The following is an 18,661-nucleotide window of genomic DNA, read 5'->3' on the forward strand; positions in this document are numbered from 1 at the left end:
CTACTTGCTGGGTGCCTTCCTCATGCAGCCCTGTGCAAACCTCCTGGTATTCTCACAAGAAAGATGGCACTGGCACCTGAGACCTATGCTCCTGGGGTTTCTTAAAGTGTAGCTCTGCAGCCAGGTGCTGTGCAGCAGGCCCACCTGGGGCATTTGTTAAAATGCACACTTGCAGGACCACTCAGAGCCAGCGAACCAGGGCTGGGGACCCAGAGAACAGATGTCTCAGACAATCCCTGATCCTGGCATTTGCCTCAGTGGAGGGACAAAGGGAGGCAGCGCCTCAGGCCAGGCCCACGCTGGGTCACTGTGGGGACCCAGGAGTGGGCAGTCCCTTTGGACTTCAGAGCCTAGGAGAGACTTGGAATGCTCACATGCGGCTCAAGGGGGCTGGGCCCTCTGGCCTTTGTTACCTGGGACCCCAATCACTATAACCAGGCCCTCTCGCTGGGCCACTGCTGACCAGGAGGTACCCTAGACAGACCCCCTCTCCAGCCCAAGAGAGCCACCAGACCCAGCAGACTACCCCCGACACACACCGCTGCCCACCCCCCATCTCAGGGCTTGTGGCCTTCCTCACTGTACTCCTCCAGAATAACAGAACTGCTGGGAGCACACGCAATTCATCCACTGAACACCCGCTGAGAGCTTTGGGCCAAATGTGGGCCTTGGGACACCAGACCTAGGGTCCCTGCCCTGGAGGCCAACAGTCTCAGCACAGTGCCAACTAGGGGACTGGGGTGGGGAGGGGGAATGCAAGGAAATGGAGGGAGGAAGGAGGAAGGAGACAGAGGGAGACTGTGAAAGGGAAAGAAGCAGTGAATGAGAGCAAGCCCTCTCTGCTGTCCAGGGCCGCCAGGAGCCCTGCACCGGCCGCGCGGCCCGGGTCGGGGCCCGGGACACCTCTCGCCACCTGATCCCAAAGCGCCCAAGGGCGAGGCGGCCTGACCTTGGAAAGCGCCCTCTCCCACCGCGAGCGGGGGAGCGGGGGTCAGGGGCCGCCCGACGGGGAGGCGCCCAGCGTGGTCGGGAAGGACCCGCGTTTGCACACAGGTTCAGGGTGGACCCGAGACCGGGACGGCAGAGACTTGGCCGTGATTCGGCCAGCCTCCTTTCCCCTCCCCCACCTGCTCCCAGCCCCGACGCCCCTCCCCCCAGTGCCGGCCCCCGGGTTAGGGAGCGTCCGCACTTCTCCTTCCGTCGGTCGGGCCAGCACTCGGCCTTTTGTACGGGGTCTGCTCATTGGGCAGATTCGACAAACGCCCCGCCCAGAGCCCCGAACTGGCCAATTGCAAGGGGCTTCACAGTGTGCCGTACTCGAGGGATCGTCACCTTGCTGCGACGCTTTGGGGATCCCTAGGCCTCAGTAGTCTTTGCTCCCCTGCCCCGGATCCTAGCCTCAAGGAGACCTCTGGGAGCCGTGCCCGGGGAGGTGCTCGCGGGGCATCCGGGGAGCCCTTGGAGATCTCGGCCTCCCCGTTACCCCGCCGCTCGCCGGTGTGTCCTCGGGTGGACGCGTGCCCCGCGAAGGGGAGTTTGCAGACGCTCCCTCACATCGGGGACGCGGCTCCTTTAAGAGAGCAGGTGTCCAGGGCGCCGCCTGACTGGAAAGCCGCCCCCGGGCCGGGCTCCCGGGCCGGTGCCGGGGCGCGGGCGCGCGGCGGCGGAACGCGGGCGGTGGGCGGCGAACGGCCTAGCGGGCGGCGCGGGGCGGGCGGTGGCGGCGGCGGGTTGCGGGGTAGGCGCGCGGTGGGCAGGCCTCGCAGGCCCCGCCCCGCCCCGCCCGCTCCGGGGTCCTCGAGCGCTCGGGCTGCGCGCGGAGCGGGCTCGGGAGGGAAGTCCCGAGACAAAGGGAGCGCCGCCGCCGCCGCCTCGTCCGCCTCGCTCGCCGGGCCGCGGCCGCCCGAGGTGAGCGCGCGGGGCGGACGGGCCGGGGGCCAGGCCTCGGCGGGCCGCGGCCTCCGGCGCTGTCGGGCCCGGCCGGGCGGGCGCCCTACACCCGCGGCCCGGCCCGCTCCCGAGAACCGGCCCGCCCCGGGCTGCTGACGCCGTGGCGGGGGCCGACCCGCTGGGCTCACCGGCCCGCGGCCCGAGCCCCGGCCCGTCGCAGCCCGGGGGGGCGGGGGACGTTCGCTCGGGCGCGCGCTCGGGCGGTTCGCGGCGCGCGGGTCGCGTCCGGGGCCGCAGACGGCGCCCGCCGCTCGGGCCGCGGTGACAGGAGCGCCGAGCCCTCCGCCAAGGCGGAGCGTTTCCGGGGTCAAGGTGTGCGCGCGAACCTGTGGCGCGTTCTAGCCCGGGAGAGGACGCACCGCACAAAGAGTGCAAAGCCGCGCGCTGCAGAAGCGCGGGCGCGTTTGGGGGGGTGGCGTGTGATGCCTAGAAATGAAAACAAGTCCGAGCTCTTGCGCCTCCGGAGCTCCGCTCCCAGTTGGTGGGACACTGAGTGTTAGCGCTCCCCTTAACGGGGAGATTTCCTCCCAAGACTGCTTTGTACCAATTGCATGGAGGCTGGAACTGGTAGTTAGGCGAGTAGGAGGAAGGCGAGGCGATGATTAGCTGGGATCATGGTAACAACGACAACACCTGCTCCTAAATCACGGAATTAACTGGTCTGGTTTGTATGATTTGGAAATAAGCTTAGTTCTTCAGTTAGCAAAGTTACTGTTCTGTGTTTGCGGAACTGGCTTTTGTTGGTCTCCTTTTAAAGCCTGTAGTCGTAAATGTTTCTTGTTCTTAAGGAAACCGTGCGTTTGGATAGAAAACCTACCCAACAGAAAGGAGAGATGGATCCCAAGTTTGTCCTGACTTGTTTATGGCCTTTCGGGTGGTTTAGGCGTGAATTTTGTATCTTGTTGCACCTTTGTCTGGTGAATCTTGCTGGGGGTTTGGGGCCTTGCTTCAGAAACGGCTTGGGGTCCTGGGAAGTAATGTCAGGAAAGAACAGGGAACTGCACCTGGTCTGGAGTGTCTCCTGAGTGCAGGGTGCCTGCATCAGGTGAAGCCAGTGCCTTCCCCTGGGGAGTTTACTTTGGGTGAAAAAAACCCATCCGGGGCTGCTGATCCTTTATCAGTTTCATCCCCGGCCAACCTGTGGGGTCACAGTGCTATTGTCCATTTTACAGGTGAGAAGGTTGAGGGTGGTAGAATCCACTCGCCCACATATGCAGCCAGTAAGTGGCTCTGAAGTCTCCTGTCAACTAGAAGAGCGGGTTCAAGTACAGCCCGATCTGGAAGAAGGTGACGGCAGATTTCCAGGGTCTCCCTGGAGAACCCGGGTCCTCCCCTGCAGGCTGTGTTTAGCAGTTCATAGATATCTTATTTTCATATCTTATGATTTTGCTGTTTTAAAGTGTCTAGTAACACTTAACTGCTCCTTAAGTGCCTCTCTGTCATTTGGGGAAGGCAGATTCGATCCTAAGTGCGATTCTGAAGTAGTGGCTCCATGTTGTAATTAAAATGTACCAAATTGGCTGCTTTCTCCTGGGGAGCAGGAAGCCAGGTCTCTGCTTGGGACAGTGCAGGTGTGCACCTGTGGCTGTTTGCCCTGGTGGTGGAAGTGGTCTTTTTGGTTCCCACTCTGGTCCATTGGCACCCCTAAGGAAGGGGCTGCAGGAACTCCTGTGGGGACCCCCCCCCCCGTTACCTTTTGCACCTGAGACAACCACAGCTGGTGCTTGGACAGGGCCTGCAGAGGCAGCTTTGTCCGTTGTCAGCAGAAGAGGTGGCCTGTGGCAGGGTCCTGGCATGCGGTCAGCATACAGGCGGTGCTCAGGATTGCCCTGCTGGCCTCTCCTGCGTCCTGGCCCAGCCCTGCCCCTCCAGAGCCGCCCGAGTACTGGCTTGCCAGTACTCAAGGCGGAATCCACGGATCCTCGGTGTCCAGAGTGCTGCCCTGGGGCTCCAGAAACCAGTCTTGATGCCTGGCCGAGCGCAGACTCGGGAACCTCACGCCAGCTGCTTGTCTTCTGCTGCTGAACTTCTGCGTTCATTAGTTCAGAGGTGGCCGCCAGCCTATGCTGCGTGCTCTGCCCTGGCTGGTGAGGGGCTTGCTGTGGACATCCTCCACATCCCTCAAGCCCCGTGGGGGGGGGTCGTTCCCACCAGCCCTGGGGATGAGGTGGGGTTGAGCCCTATTTAGAAGAGCCATTTGAAGGGTTTGAAAAAGTCTCAGGAATGAAGGTTTTACAGTTTTACAGACTTTGGGGTTACTGCCCTAGCCTCCGACAAGAGAGTCTTAAAGACAAAAGCGGCTGGCGCTCTCCTGTGCCCTGATCCGCTGCATCTCCCTGCCTCCCTCAAGCAATCCCAGGCCCTCAGGACCAGTGCCCACCCTTCCGGCTCTTTCTTATGTTCCTGCACTGAGCCCATTGCTGCAGGCTGTGTCCAGGCAGCCACCTGACCACCATTAGGACCCAGGTGCCGCCCGTCTCGTAGTCCTGCTTTGTGTCTCCTGGCACCTAGCACTTCTCCCCATGTCAGCCGTCCGGGCAGCGACACTCATACCATTCCTCAATTTATGTTGCATGAATGAATGAAAATAGCAGATAGAGGTGTGCCATCCAGGGAATGAGATCCTAGACGTGTTACTGACGGTCGGGTCCACGGATGGGGAGGAAGCGGGCAGACCAGAGCTCTGGGGTTGGGGGTGGCAAAGAGAAATTGTGTTTTGGGTGCAGGCCTGGTGTTACTTGTCTTGGACTTAATCTTGAGGTTGGGCAAGTTTATAGCCTTTTAGAAGGTGTGCTTGGGTCAGAGTGCTGCCAGGGCAACAGCTCCTGTCACCGTGCCTGCTGAGTGGGGGGCTTTGATTTTTTTATATATATAAATTTATTTATTTTTGTCTGTGTTGGGTCTTCGTTGCTGCACGCGGGCTTTCTCTAGTTGTGGCGAGCTGGGGCTACTCTTCGTTGCCGTGTGTGGGCTTTTCATTGTGGTGGCTTCTCTTGTGGAGCACGGGCTCTAGAGTGCAGGCTCAGTAGTTGTGGTGCAGGGGCTTAGTTGCTCCACAGCACGTGCTCGACCAGGGGTTGAACCCATGTCCCCTGCATTGGCAGGCGGATTCTTAACCACTGTGTCACCAGGGAAACCCGGGCTTTGATTTTTGACCCTCGCTTTTTTTCATGATGACATGAGTATATGTGTTTCTTGATGACACACCACATCCCGTTGCTCTGGTGTTTTGCAGTAACTCACCCCACTTCCTGAGACCTGGGCTCGTGGGTGATGCTGGAGGCTGCGGTGGCCATCCCAAACCCGCCCTCCCCCCCAGCTATGCTTACTTCTTGGGGAGTCGTCCAAGAGCCAGATCCCTGCAGAGTTCCTGGCTCCATGGGGCCACTGGGCCTGGGGACGTGCCCTTGTAACCAGCACCCAGTGAGTTAGCCGCCCAGGGCCCCACTGATCCGGCTGGTCTGCTGTTGCATTGTTGACCTGACTCCACCTCTCCTGCAGGAACGTGGGCGTGTTTGTGTTGTCTGAGGCCTGGGGGCAGAGTGTCCCAGCAGATGCTGCAACAAGGTTTTGATTTGGATTGCTGGAGCACTTGGGGGTCAGCCTTAGCCAAGGGAGGGGGCTGCAGGAGTGAGTATGAGGCAGGGGCTGCAGAGAGGAGCAGCCCTCCTGCCGGAAGTGGGAAGACCCCCTGGGTTTGAGTTGAGGCTTCTCCCTCAGTGGGCAGGTTACTTCTGATCTTCCCTTCTCAGGTCTAAAACGGGCTTGGTGGTCCCCAACTCTGGGTCAGGGCCGGCACAGCTGGGAAGCACGGCTGGTTTCCAGTTCTGTCTTTGGCAGAAGTTTGTTCTTCTGTGCCTGGTTGAGAGCTGTGTTGTGGTTGCGGAGGGTGCCCCGTGTTGTCCTAGGGAACTCGAGGTGCTGGACCTCTTCCCTGCCAGAGGTGCAGAGGGGGCCTGTCCCCGGGCCCTCCAGTGCAAGCCTGCAGGGTGGGGACAAGCCACCAGCCATGCACGTGTAGGATACACTCTCTTCGGTCTTGTTAAAGTCTTGCTTAATGGAAATACTTGATTCAGGGTATCTTTAATGTTCCCATGGACTCTGAAGACCAGCAAACACACTTGGGATCAAATTCTTCAGCAAGTTTTCGGGTCTTAGTTGCGGCGTGTGGGCTTAGTTGCCCCGCGGCATGTGGGACCTTAGTTCCCCCATCAGGGATCGAACCCGCGTCCTGTGCATTGGAAGGCAGATTCTTAACCACTGGATCATCAGGGAAGTCCCTAAGGGTCGCGTTCTTGTGGGCAGAAGGAGGCCGAGGGCAGCAGGGGTTACGATAGAGTGCCACATGCCTGGTCTGGTCTGGTCTGCGTGCTGCATTAGCAGCACCTGGGAGATGGGCTGACAGCTCCGGGCAATGAATCTGAGTGGCTGATGCCGCCAAGCCCTGAGGGTCTGTGGTCCAGAGGTGCAGGGGAGCCGATATTCAGGAGAGACCAGGAGTTTGCATAGCTTGGCTGCAGGGCCTGCTCCCCCTTTTGTTGACTTTCCCAAAGTCACTGGGAGACAGGTCTTGGCCCACTCACAACAGGTGGAGTGGCAGTGGGTCCTAGGGTGGGGCTGTAGGATGAGAAAGTGGCAGGGGCCAGGGAAGGCCCGAGCCCCCAGGCCTGGTGACAGGTGGGTCTGTTGGATGCTGGTGGGAGGGGGGGTGCTGCCTCTGGACTTGTGCAGCCCCCACCCCTTGCATGGTTAAACTGCTCTCTGCCCAGGGCTGCCTTCCTCTTGGTTGCCTTCCAGGACCAGGGCTCTCCTCCTGGCCAGGCATGAGTCTAGATTCTGAGCCCCCGATTCTGGGCCGGAGGCCTGCCAGCACCCCCACGTCCCTGCACCAGGAAAGGGGAGTGCTCAGAGACTGCCCCTCCCAGGTCTCGGGCCTGCGCTCTGGACATCCCCATCTTGTCCCTGCCTCTGCTACGGAGTCTGGTGGAATTGGGGTCCCTGTCACTCCAGCAGGTGCACAGGAGAAAGAGGGCAGGGCTAGTGGGCAGGTGGCTGCTGCGAGTGCACGGCGCCCCTCCCCATGCAGCACCTGGCAGCTATGTGACCTGGGCCTGGGGCTTTGCTTCTCTGGAGCTCTGTGTCACCATGAAATGCAGGTCACAGCGTATGCCATGGGGGCCTGGGGATGGGAGACCCACTCCCTGTTCCCTGGTGAGCTGCCTGCACCAGGAGGCTGGGAGGCTGGGGTGGGGGGAGCCGTGACAGCTTGTCCAGAGCGGCGTGTGGGGCCGGGCGGGAACCTTGGTTTCCCTGATTCTTGGAAGCGAGTCTGTTGGGCTGGGCTGGGCACGGGGTGAGGGGGCAGAGGGCCCACAGCTGCCGGTGCTCATCGCACACTCTGCCCATCTCTTCTAGGGACGCAAACATGTCGGGGATCGCTCTCAGCAGACTCGCCCAGGAGAGGAAAGCTTGGAGAAAAGACCACCCGTTTGTAAGGAAAGCTTTACTTCTGCGTGTGGCAGGGTGATGGTTTCCCCTTGACAAGAACGTCAGGTCCCTGCGGGTCAGCCATTTGGCCTCTGGGCTGATGCTGGCGGGTTTATCCCGGGAGCAGGGAACTGGCTGCCACGGCGCTGATGTGCCCTGTGTTGTTTTCTCTCAGGGTTTTGTGGCCGTCCCAACAAAAAATCCCGACGGCACGATGAACCTCATGAACTGGGAGTGCGCCATTCCCGGGAAGAAGGGGGTAAGAGGGGCTGCCCCCCCTTCAGAAGGACTCAGGTTCAAGTGTGTGTGATGATTGTGATGGTCACGCGGGCCGTGGTCCCATCCCCTGGCCAGGGGGACAAGGTTAGGGTGACATGTGGCCCTCCGGGCAGTCTTAATTCAGAAAGAAGCTGGGCTCTAGCAGATGGGGAGGGGTGGCGTCATGCAGCCCCCCTGCCACGTCCCAGGAGCAGGAGGAGCCCTGGAGGGGGTGGAGGGGGGCTGAGGTTGAAGCAGCCCGGACATGGTGGTGCTCTGGGGCACGGGGGGTGTGGGTCTTGAGCCTGGGACACCTGCAGATCCTTAGACACAGAGGCCTGGCATCAGCCACCTAAGACAGCCATGTGGGGCCCCACATGTCCTGCACTCATGGGCCACGGTGCTGCCTCCTCCGCTCACCTGAGTGTGCCTGGGTCCGTTAGGACTGGCACGTTGGAAGCATTTGGGAGGGAGGGTCTCTTCTTGGGTGAACTGGAAGGAAGGAGGAGACTCCTGAGGTGTCTGGGTGATGACAGGGCTTCATCGTCTCCATTTTCTCCTACCCATGGTTGGTTGTAAGCATACAGCAGTAGGCCTGGGGGTGGCGGGTGGGGGGGGGGTGTTGGGCCGTGGAACTGGGAGGTTGCCCAGGGACCCATGGGACCTGAGGGAGGAGCCTCACAGAGCCGCCAAGTCTTCACTGTACCCACTCAGTGTCGGCGGGAGCCCCCCAGGGCCTCCTGTCTCTCCAGGGAAGGCCCTTTCCAACTCGGGGGTCATGGAGGCCCCAACAGTCCTGCTAGTGGGCTGTGAGCCATTAGGAGCTGCCTCTGGGGGGCCCTCACCATCCTGGGGTGCAGCTGGGGCAAGCTCCTTGCCCTTCCTGGGCCCAGCCCGCCGCAGAGACCTGCAGCACACCTGATCACAGTTTTATTTCCCAACAGACTCCGTGGGAAGGAGGCTTGTTTAAACTACGGATGCTGTTCAAAGACGATTATCCATCCTCACCTCCGAAATGTAAGTAGAACGCAGTCCTCAGAAGTCGGTCGGCTTCTGCCTGTTCCTTCAGAGAGCTTGGGCCTGTGGAGCTTCAATTATGTCCTGCTCTGCTCCTGGGGTGGCTCCAGGGACTCTGATCCCTGGGGCTGGCTGTGGATTTGAGTCTGTTTGTACCCCCAGTGGCTAGAGGTGCACATAATAGGCCCAGTCTCAGACCCAGAATCCCAGCTCTCATCACTGAGAGGTGGGCCCTTAGTGCCACCAAGTTCCAGCCCTGGATGGGGTAGACATGCAGAAGGACAGCGGTCCAGAGCCTCACCCCACAGAGGGTTTTGTTGCCTGTTAGAATTTGATACTTATGTGGTGCAGCGTGTGCACCCTGGGTGGATAGCGTGCTGAAGTCTCCAGAGAAAGCGGCAGGAAGAAAGAGCCAGGGCTGCATCTGAGATAGTGCAGTGGCCAGACCATCAGAACACATTTCAGCAAAACTCGGAAGGGACCCCAGGTCCCTCCCCTTTTGTAGCTGGAAATGAGCAAATGCTATCTGTGTCTGGTTAATTGGGTGTTTTAACGCATGCCCCAGCATGTGAAGAGTGCCCCCAGCACCAAGACTGTCAGCGTTCACTCTGGTGGTCAGTAATTCAAGATGTCTGTTATAAAGACACAACCAGAAGAATTTCTAAAACTAACAGTTAACCACTGGGATGGAGACTTATTTCATTTGGGGTGGTTCTTTGCTGTTTGAATTTTTTTGCCACGTGCAGGTATTACCTTAAAGAATGTCTTTAATCAGGGACTTCCCTGGTGGCGCAGTGGTGAAGAACCACCTGCCAATGCAGGGGACATGGGTTTGATCCCTGGTCTGGGAAGATTCCACATGCTGTGGAGCATCTAAGCCCATGTGCCGCAACTACTGAGCCTACACTCTGGAGCCCACGTGCCTGGAGCCCATGCTCCGCAACAAGAGAAGCCACCGCAATGAGAAGCCCGCACACTGCAATGAAAGAGTAGCCCCCTCTCGCCGCAACTAGAGAAAACCCATGCCAGCAACAAAGACCCAATGCTGCCCCCCAAAAATTTAAAAAGAATATCTTTAATCAAGAAATGAGACATTGTAGCTACGTTCATCACTTCTATTCTACATTGTATTGGAATTCCAAGAAGATAGAGCCCGACAAGAAAAAGAAATCCCAGCAGAAGAACTGGAAGACAAGACTGCAGACAATCTTTCCCTGAGTCTAAGATTGCTGAATAAAAGACTAATTCACAAAATTTTTTATTTAATTTAAAGGGGGGGGGGGCTTCCCTGGTGGCGCAGTGGTTGAGAGTCCACCTGCGATTGCAGGGGACACGGGTTCGTGCCCCGGTCCGGGAAGATCCCACATGCCACGGAGCGGCTGGGCCCGTGAGCCATGGCCGCTGAGCCTGCGTGTCCAGAGCCTGTGCTCTGCAACGGGAGAGGCCACAGCAGTGAGAGGCCCACGTATAGAAAAGAAAATAAATAAATAAAGGGGGGGACTTCCCTGGTGGTCCAGTGGTAAAGAATCCGCATTCCAATGCAGGGGACATGGGTTTGATCTCTGGTCGGGGAACTAAGATCCCACATGCCGTGGGGCAGCTAAGCCCGCGCACCACAACTACTGAGCCTGCGTGCCGCAAACTACAGAACCTACGCCCTCTGGAGCCCGCGTGCCACAGCTAGAGAGAGAAAACCTGCACACCACAACTAGAGAGAAGCCTGCACGCTGCAACGGACTATCTTGCATGCCCAACAAAGATCCCACGTACTGCAACTAAGACCCAGTGTAGCCAAAAAAATAATAAATATAAATTTAAAAGGGAATTCTCTGGTCCAGCTTTCACTGCCAAGGGCGTGGGTTCAATCCCTAGTCGGGGAACTAAGATCCCACAAGCCCCAAGGCGTGGCCAAAAAAAAAAGATCTCTCCGCTGAAAATGATCAGATGTTTCTGCAAGGATCAGGGGCAGCCTTGATCCCTGGCAGGGCAGGCCGTGTGCACAGCTCGGAAGACTGAGTGCATGTGCCTGTTCTCTCCCAGCTCTTCTGCAGGTTCAGTGTGATCCCAGTCACAACACAAGCAGACTTTTTTGGAAACTGTCACGCAGACTCTAAAATGCAGGAAATGCAGGGTGCTGAGAACAGCCATGCCCTTGGAGATCTGTGGGGGGAGATTGTGAGGCCTAGGCTGAGGCCGCTTGGGTGAGGAGAGCACCCAGACCTGTAGGACGGCAAGATGGAAAGCGGGCTGAGATCTGCTGCAGGGACACTGAGACACAGGCCTGCAAGGCAGAGTCCAGAGAGGCCAGCCGTATACAAGCTTGGCTGATGACAGAGGCAACTCTGGGAGGCATGGGGGGCCCAGTGGAAGGAGAGCTCGCTCTCCTGCGGATCTTGGTGCCCGGTGGGAAGTACAGCTGTGGAGGAGACGGGAGGACCTCTCCATCACGTGGGCAGGCTGAGAGCACTTCAACCATAAGGAGAGAAAGGATGAGCTGGACTGCATTTAAATCAAGACCATCTCCTCATCAGGAGACACCAGTGAGAGTGAGGAGAGAGATGGGATGTGTTTGTCAGTTCTCGTTCCAAATACATCAAGAGCGTTTGCACTTCAGTGAGAAAGGGCAAACTGCCATTAGCTCAGGCCCTTCCCAAAAGAGGCTCTCCACCCAGCCAGTGGGCACAGGGGAAGGTGCCTGACCTCATCACCAGACACTGCAAGTGACAACCCAGCAGGAACAGGCAGGCAGTGGGGAGCGAGGGGCCCAGCTCTAGAGAGCACTTCCCTCGGAAAGCTCTCGGTTTGTCTACTGAGGCTACACTTAACACCTGCCCTGGGACCGGCTGTTCACTGAGGAGAGACCCAGTGCAAGTGTGCACACCGAAAGGCCTGGGCAGCATGTGTCTGGAAAAAGCTGGGGGCAGTGCAGGTGTCTGTTCACAGTAGAATGGACAGATGAACGGTGGGACAGTCTGCAGCAGAGAGAAGGAAGAGTCTGTGAGTGTTCATGACATGAGTGAGTCTCCCAGATGCCAAGGAGCTGGACCAGGTTCCGTTTGTGGAGGTCAGCAGTCCATGTGATGGCAGTGTTAGGAGTCAGGAGGGTGACCTGGTGCAGAGGGAAGGCAGCCAGTCACCTGAGATGGGGGTGAGGGGCTGAGGGGTGCTGGGAGACAAATAACAAAGGGCCTGTGTCCTGCGTATATAAAGAGCATCTGCAAGTCAACAAGAAAAGCGTGTGAGAGGTTTAAAGAAGAGCTTCTCCAAAGAAGCAGCAAGTGCGTCGCAGGGAGTGAAAGGAAAATGCAAATCAGAACCATGAGAGGCAGCCACTGTCATCAGGGTGGCTGAATTCCATGGCTGACACCACCAGGGGCTGGCAAAGTCACAAAGCGTGGGAACATGCAGACCCTGCTGGCGGCATGTAAGTTGATACAGCTGCTGTGGAAATGAGCAGTATCTACTCAAGTTCAACATGGACACCTTAAAACCCCGCATTTTCACATTGTGTGCACTAGAATTCACGTTCAGGAATGTTTGCAGCTTCAGTCGTAGTAGCTCAGATGTGCACCTACGGTGGGGTGGGCAAGTCCATGGGCAGCTTCTCCCAGCGAGGCCTGTGTGGCAGCAAGGTGCAAACTGACCCCTGGGTGTAGAGCTGCGAGTCCTGGTCTGGGGGCAGGGCGGGTGTACAAGTTGGGATAATGAGGCAGGTGAGGGAGGGAGTTTTCTGGAAGCTGTTGGTATGAGTGGGTGTGTTCATTTTTGGTAATTCATCAAGTGTACTAGCTGAACTTTTCTGGGTATAATTAAATAATGTTTTAAAAATCAAGAGAAAGGGGGAAAGCGCCCAGATGAGAGAAAAACACACGTTAGGTGAGTTAACGGACCCTGGGTGGGGCTCATAATGGCAATTTTTTCCTACCTTTTTTTTTTCCTTTATTATTTTTGTCCATGTCACAAGGCATGCAGGATCTTAGTTCCCCAACCAGGGATTGAACCTACGTCTCCTGCAGTGGAAGCGCAGAGTCCTAACCACTGGACCATCAGGGAAGTCCCTGCTGCTCTCTGCTCTTTTATGTTTTCAAATTTCCTACATGTATTCTTTCTTATTTTTATTTTTTAAAAAGAAAATAAACTTTTTTTGCTTTGTGTTATTTTATTTTTGAAGGAAGAATGTGGGGTCATAAAAGTCTCTGTTTTGAAGCAGGATGATCTGCTTTGAAAATGGCCACTTGTTTGGAAGGGCCTCTGAGTTTCTGCCCTTGGCCTTCCCGCAGGACCCTCCTCACCTGCTGCAGTGGCCCCTTCCCATTTTCCTGAGTCGGGCCGCAGCCCGGCTGGGAGGACATGGGGGCAGCCATCTGGGGCTCTGTGCTCTGAATGCCAGTACCCCGGGTGGCGTCCTGGGAGCACGTGGCTTCCCCTCTGAGTCTGTCAGGAAGGTGGCTGCTTACTCCTCCCACCTCAGGGCCAGTTTCGTTTTTCTAAGTAGTTCTTGGCCAGGTGCCTGGTGACCAGCCGGGTGCCCCAGTGTAGGGGGAGAGGCCCCGTCGGGGCAGGACATTACTTGGTAGGAAGATACCTGCCACCAGAAACATGTTTCTTTCATTCCCTTTGCTCCAGGCAAGTTTGAACCGCCGTTATTTCATCCAAACGTGTACCCCTCAGGCACAGTGTGCCTGTCCATCCTGGAGGAGGACAAGGACTGGAGGCCGGCCATCACGATTAAGCAGGTATGGAGTGCGAGCTCCCTCCACCCTTCAGGGCCCGAGGGCCAGTGGTCCTCCATCCCGGGAAAGTTTGCCTTTCAGCCCGCTGGCCTCTCATCTTGCTCTGTTTGTTTTGTCTCTTACACAGATCTTATTAGGAATACAGGAACTTCTAAATGAACCAAATATCCAAGACCCAGCTCAAGCAGAGGCCTACACGATCTACTGGTTAGTAGCAGTCCAGCCCCGTTTGCTGCAACTTCTTCTTGGCCTCCCTGAAGTCTGGTCTAGGCTGCCCCTGACAGCCTGGCTGGGAGGCAGCGGTAGGGGGGGTGAGACACGGCAGCCGGGCTGTCCTGCAGCCAAGGGAGCTGCGTGTGCAGAAACAGGTGACCCGCGGGGGGGTGGGTGTCAGGAAGCCGAGCTCAGGTGTTGGCCACTTTGTGTCTGAGCTGTGGCCGGGCCGGCCCTGGGACTCTGGTCCAGCTCAGAGGGAACATCCCCCTGAGTGGGGCCCTGAGGGAGGGATGTCCAACAACCCAGCTCAACCAGGGACCCCAGACCTTCCACCTTGGCCCTCCTGCTGCTCTCCCCATCTCCAGCCCCTCTTCCTGGTCCCGCCTGGGTGTGGTGCCTCCAATGGGGGTGGTCAGTGGGGGCGTGATGATCAGGTTGCTCTTGGCCACCCAGCTGCTGTGATCCCTACCCCCCCACCCCCCAGTGCCAGGCGTCCACTCCATGCCTGGCCCTTCCCCGCATGGCACGTGGGTCCTGCGTCCACTCTCCGTGATGAGGGAGGAGGCCTGGTATGACGTAACTGGGGTGAGCAGTGGTTAAATGTGGCGTGTGAGCCTGTGGTCCTCCCCAGGCTGGTCTGGACGGGGCCTTAAGCTAGTCTGGGGCTCTGACGCCCATTGCTCCATCTGCCCATGTTCAGAAACCCAGGCCCACACCTGAGGGGAATTGGGGAACGGAGAGTAGCATTTTCTGAGAACAGTGCCCAGGTGCCCCAGTGGCCTGGGACCCAAGGGGCTGGCCCTCAGGAGAGGCCAGGCAGGAGCCTGTTCCTTCCTGGAGGGCATCTGGAGTGGGAGGTGGAGGGTAAAGCAGAGGCTGAGACAGTCCTGGGGCTGCTCTGAGCAGCCGGCACCCCAGCTGTTGCGAGTCCACCTGAGAGAAGCACCACGTTGCAGGAGAGGTATTTGTCTTCCCAAGATGGCTCAGGTCTCTGGGCCCAGCCCAGTGTTGTCTAAGGGCAGAAGAACCCCCCGGCAGGGCCAAGGTCCCAGAGCCCCCTGGCCCACCCCCTCCGGACTTCAATCTGGCCTTTTCCCTGGGGCTTCCCGCCAGGGGGCATTGCTCAGTGGCTCGAGTGGAGCGTCAGTGACTCCTGCCCTGACCTCAAGCTGGGCGCTGTGTGCTTTCACTGCCGCGCCCCGTTGGCCCTGCACCCTTTGTAAATAAGGCCACTGGGGTACTCGTTTGAGCTGAGTCCTTGCGACAGAGGCGTGTGGCCCTCAAGCCCGAGATGTCTCCTTGCTGCTCATAGAGCAGAGCCGGGGTTTCCTGGGTTCTCTGTGTTGGTGGCAGCGGCGTGTGGCCGAGGTACCATGGGACACTGCTCTGCACCGTCAGGCACCGAGGCTCTTCTGGTTTTGTGGTCGGTGCTGGCCCAGGCTGGTGGGATCTGCCTGTATTCCCACCTTGCTCCCAAAAGGTCACAGGGCACATCCTACACTGGCAGGTGCCTGCAGCCCCGTCCCGGCCTTCACTTGGTCAGTGGCAGAGCTGGACTTGGCTGTTCCGCCCACTCCTTCCAAAGCTCCCCGGCCACTGCCTCCGCCCTGGGGCTGTGGTGGCCTGGGCTTGACACAACACTGGGAGCCAGGGTCGAAGGTTAGGGGCCGGGGGTGGGTGTGCTCAGACCACTGTAGGCGCTGGTCCCGTGACCTCACTCTCCAGATCTCAGGGCCACACCAGCCTCCTTGGCGCTGGGCCAGCACAGGGCCACACCAGCAGCTCTGCCTCTCCTGCTGCTGGCACTGCAGCCGTTCCCCAGGGAGGCCACAGGCAGGGTCCTGGGCACTGGAGCCGTCGGCGCCATGGTGCAGCTGAGGAGCTTCTGCCACCCCGTGCCTGGGCTGTGGTTACAGCTGGGCCTCAGGCCGTGGGCTGCGCTCTGAGGGGCCTCGCTGGTTGCACAGCACAGCTTGGAAAGACCCCTGACTTTCTTAGCGGGGGCTTTGCACACCTTCGTGAGGGTCACTGACCAGCCCCAGCACTGGGTGTCCAGGAACCCTGTCTGCAAATATCTCCTCTCGGGGCGATGCACATTGGCCCCTTTTATCAGCGGTGGTTCTCACCCTAGAGCCCCAGCTGGGGTCCTGCCTGGCTGCCGTAAGCTGCTCGCACCTTCTCCCATGGTACTGAGAGCTGAGGGCAAAAAACCCCCCAGAGGTTTGTGTCTGGTTTTGAAGCAGATGGTACTGGGAGATCTGTTTCCTCCAGTGACGGGTATGATGGATGCTGCCTCAGAGGTGGGGAAAGAAGCTGCTGGTCGCTGGCTAGACCGGCAAACCCACAGGGCTCACCCTTCTCCCAGTTTGGCCCAGGACCGGTGCCCCCGAGACCTCCTCGCTCATGCGCTCCAGGCTTCCTGGGCGCCCTCGGGCAGCGGCCGCACATTCTAACATGTCTCTCTTTTGACCTCCTCAGCCAAAACAGAGTGGAATACGAGAAAAGGGTTCGAGCACAAGCCAAGAAGTTTGCTCCCTCATAAGCAGCGACCTGTGGCATCATAAAAAGGAAGGGATTGGTGTGGCAAGAACTTGTTTACAACATTTTTGCAAATCTAACGTTGCTCTCTACAATTACTGGTCACCTGGGGAGGGTTGGGCGGGCGCCATTTTCCATTTCCGCCACTGGTACAGTCTCGGCTCGCTGAATCGCCCAGTTTTTCATACAGGGTCTCTTCCTTCAGTCTTTTGTATTTTTGATTGTTATGTAAAACTTGCTTTTATTTTAATATTGATGTCAGTATTTCAACTGCTGTAAAATTATAAACTTTTATACTTCAATGAGTCCCAAGGAGCTAGTTCCTTTGCTCGCGGATGCAGGCATGCTTCACGCCGTCTAGAGCTGCACTTAGCCTTCAGCTGGCTGCACGAAACAGAAAATCAGACCTGCCCCGCCCCACCGCCTCCTCTCCCAGAGCCCGGCTTGTGTTGCTTACGAGCCTCAGATCCACAGTCAGCCAGCGTTGCGTTTCCGCATCACTTCCTTTGTGTTTATATGGCGTTTGTCTGTGTTGCTGTTTAGAGTAAATAAACTGTTTATATAAAGGTTTTTGTTGCATTATCATCATTAAAAGTGAGGAGGTGACCTCCGTGTGCCCAGCACCCCCCACTCGGCCCCATCCTCTGTAAATAGTGTTGTGTATTCTGTCCCCCCGATGCCAGTGCTCTGGGTTGCAGAGTGCTAGAGAGTTCTGGTCTGGTCAGGTTGGAACTGGCATCAAGACATTTGTAAAGCTCGCACCGCCTGGGCCATCAGGAGGACAAGATGCCTAACCCAGGCCAGGCGGGCCCGGGGAGGACTGCCGTTCAAGCAGCTCACCCCCTCAGTGCCATCGCAGGCGGCTGAGGGTGGCGGGGCCCTGACAATGGAGCCCAACCTGCGGGTGAGGCGTGTGGCCTCCTCTTGCCCAGCAGCGCCCTGGCCTCAGCAGCTGCCCCAGCCTCTACGTGTAGCACCTGCGCCATCCCTCCCCGCAACTCCCACCAACCCCCACTCCTGTGCTCGCGCATCAGCGTCCCCGTGTCCCCGCCAGACGCAGGTGGTCCTGGCACCAGGACACCCTGAAAGAGCAGCAACCGGCCACCGCCTGCCCCTCAGGCTCTTCCCTTTTCCTGAAGCATCTGATCCTGCTCTGCCTGGAGGCTGCTCTCCTCAAAGCACCGCGGATGAGGCCGCTGAAGCTGCAGAACTTCCTTGACATCCTCGACGCTGTCAGAGTGGGCCTGGGTCCCGGCTCAGCAGGAGGTGCCGAAGATGGAGCCGGGAAGTGGCAGAGGGGGCCGGGCCCGTGTCCTGCACCCCGGCACTGCCAAGGCGGGTACTTGGCCTCCGGGTCCCAACGAAGCCTGGAGCCGGCCTGCCCTCCCACCCTGAAGACCCTTGCTGGGGGACCCCTGCACCTGTGGCTCCGGCCCACAGACCCAGGGGCAGGATGATCCCCATAGGAGCTCGAGGAGGACTGGTCACCCGGGCCCCTGGTCAGGAAGGGCCAAGGCTCGCCTTGAGAAACATGTGGCCTGGCAACAGGATCGTGGTGGAAGTTGGGGGCCCCTGAGCCCACAGCACCTGTGGCTCAAGGTCCCAGTGCCTTCCCAGCTCACTGAGCTGGATGTGTCGAGCTGCTGAGCTCCCAGTTTGATGTCCACAATGTGTTGGGCACAGAGGGCCTTCGGGGGATCCAACGGGTTGTGTATTTGTAGCCTCTCCCAGAATGTCTTATTTTGTAATGACCGAACTACTCTTAGTAATAGTTATACATGTATATGGTTAATATATATGGAAATTCAATATATTTTCTAGTTAAAGCATTCTAAAGTAATCAGTGTTTCTAGCAAATTGTCGTGACTTCGGCTAATGAAATGTCCTTTTGTGCCACAGTCCTTGGCTTAACAAAGATGTGAATCTTGTAACACAAGAACTATGAAATGCGATGATTCTGTTTCTACTGTAAGGGAAGAGCGTGTGTTCCCAGCATGAGGCGCCTAATAATTAGTAAGGAATTGTGGGCTATAGATTAACCACTGTATCTAAAAATCCTCTAATTAAAATATTTCCACTAACTGCCGCCTGCAGGGTGTCCTTTTCCTGCTCCGTCTGCACAGGCTGCTTCATGCTCGGTGTCAGGGGGGCCATGCTGGCCAATTCCAGGGTCCTGTGCTGCTGGCCCAGGAGCTGCTGGAGCCGCCTCCTCCCTCGGCTTCCAGCATCAGATGCTCAGTGACCAGCAAGTGGCAGAGGATGACATTCCCTAGAGCCAAGGTTGAATCCCCCGGTCTGTGCCTCTGAGGCTGGGGCGTGGGCAGCCAAGGCTGGGCCCACATCCTGCACTGACCCCTGGCCCTGTCCCCTGAGTCTCGCCTGTACCTCCCTGGCCTACTGGAGCAGGTTCCCCCCATGGGGACCTCCTTCTCACCGCCAGGGTGGACCTCCCTGGGGCACCA

At 58.1% G+C, this 18,661-nt stretch overlaps 1 protein-coding gene across 3 annotated transcripts; it reads left to right on the forward strand.

Annotated features, from left to right (window-relative positions):
• The first annotated feature begins 1,732 nt into the window (after positions 1 to 1,732).
• On the forward strand, positions 1,733 to 18,368 carry UBE2I (ubiquitin conjugating enzyme E2 I). 3 transcript variants are annotated; one of them, XM_060031436.1, is made up of 7 exons: positions 1,733 to 1,908; positions 7,366 to 7,441; positions 7,613 to 7,696; positions 8,640 to 8,712; positions 13,339 to 13,448; positions 13,573 to 13,652; positions 16,140 to 18,365. In XM_060031436.1, the coding sequence occupies exons 2-7, from the start codon at positions 7,376 to 7,378 to the stop codon at positions 16,201 to 16,203; spliced, it is 477 nt and encodes a 158-aa protein (XP_059887419.1). In that variant the 5' UTR covers positions 1,733 to 1,908; positions 7,366 to 7,375; the 3' UTR covers positions 16,204 to 18,365. The 3 variants fall into 3 exon arrangements, with proteins under 3 accessions (XP_059887419.1, XP_059887422.1, XP_059887421.1); XM_060031439.1 differs by lacking the exon at positions 1,733 to 1,908 and adding an exon at positions 2,188 to 2,262 and having other exon boundaries at positions 16,140 to 18,368; XM_060031438.1 differs by lacking the exon at positions 1,733 to 1,908 and adding an exon at positions 4,017 to 4,037 and having other exon boundaries at positions 16,140 to 18,368.
• Positions 18,369 to 18,661: the final 293 nt, after the last annotated feature.

Source organism: Delphinus delphis, chromosome 15 (genome assembly GCF_949987515.2).
Source record: "Delphinus delphis chromosome 15, mDelDel1.2, whole genome shotgun sequence".
Taxonomy (NCBI): domain Eukaryota; kingdom Metazoa; phylum Chordata; class Mammalia; order Artiodactyla; family Delphinidae; genus Delphinus; species Delphinus delphis.

What these genes read in the sequence shown, in the direction of transcription:
- UBE2I (XM_060031436.1), top strand. Translation starts at nt 7,376, where the DNA reads ATGTCGGGGATCGCTCTCAGCAGACTCGCCCAGGAGAGGAAAGCTTGG. An exon ending in TCCATCCTCACCTCCGAAAT is followed by an intron (nt 8,713 to 13,338) that starts GTAAGTAGAACG and finishes CCTTTGCTCCAG; the next exon opens with GCAAGTTTGAACCGCCGTTA. An exon ending in GAGGCCTACACGATCTACTG is followed by an intron (nt 13,653 to 16,139) that starts GTTAGTAGCAGT and finishes TGACCTCCTCAG; the next exon opens with CCAAAACAGAGTGGAATACG.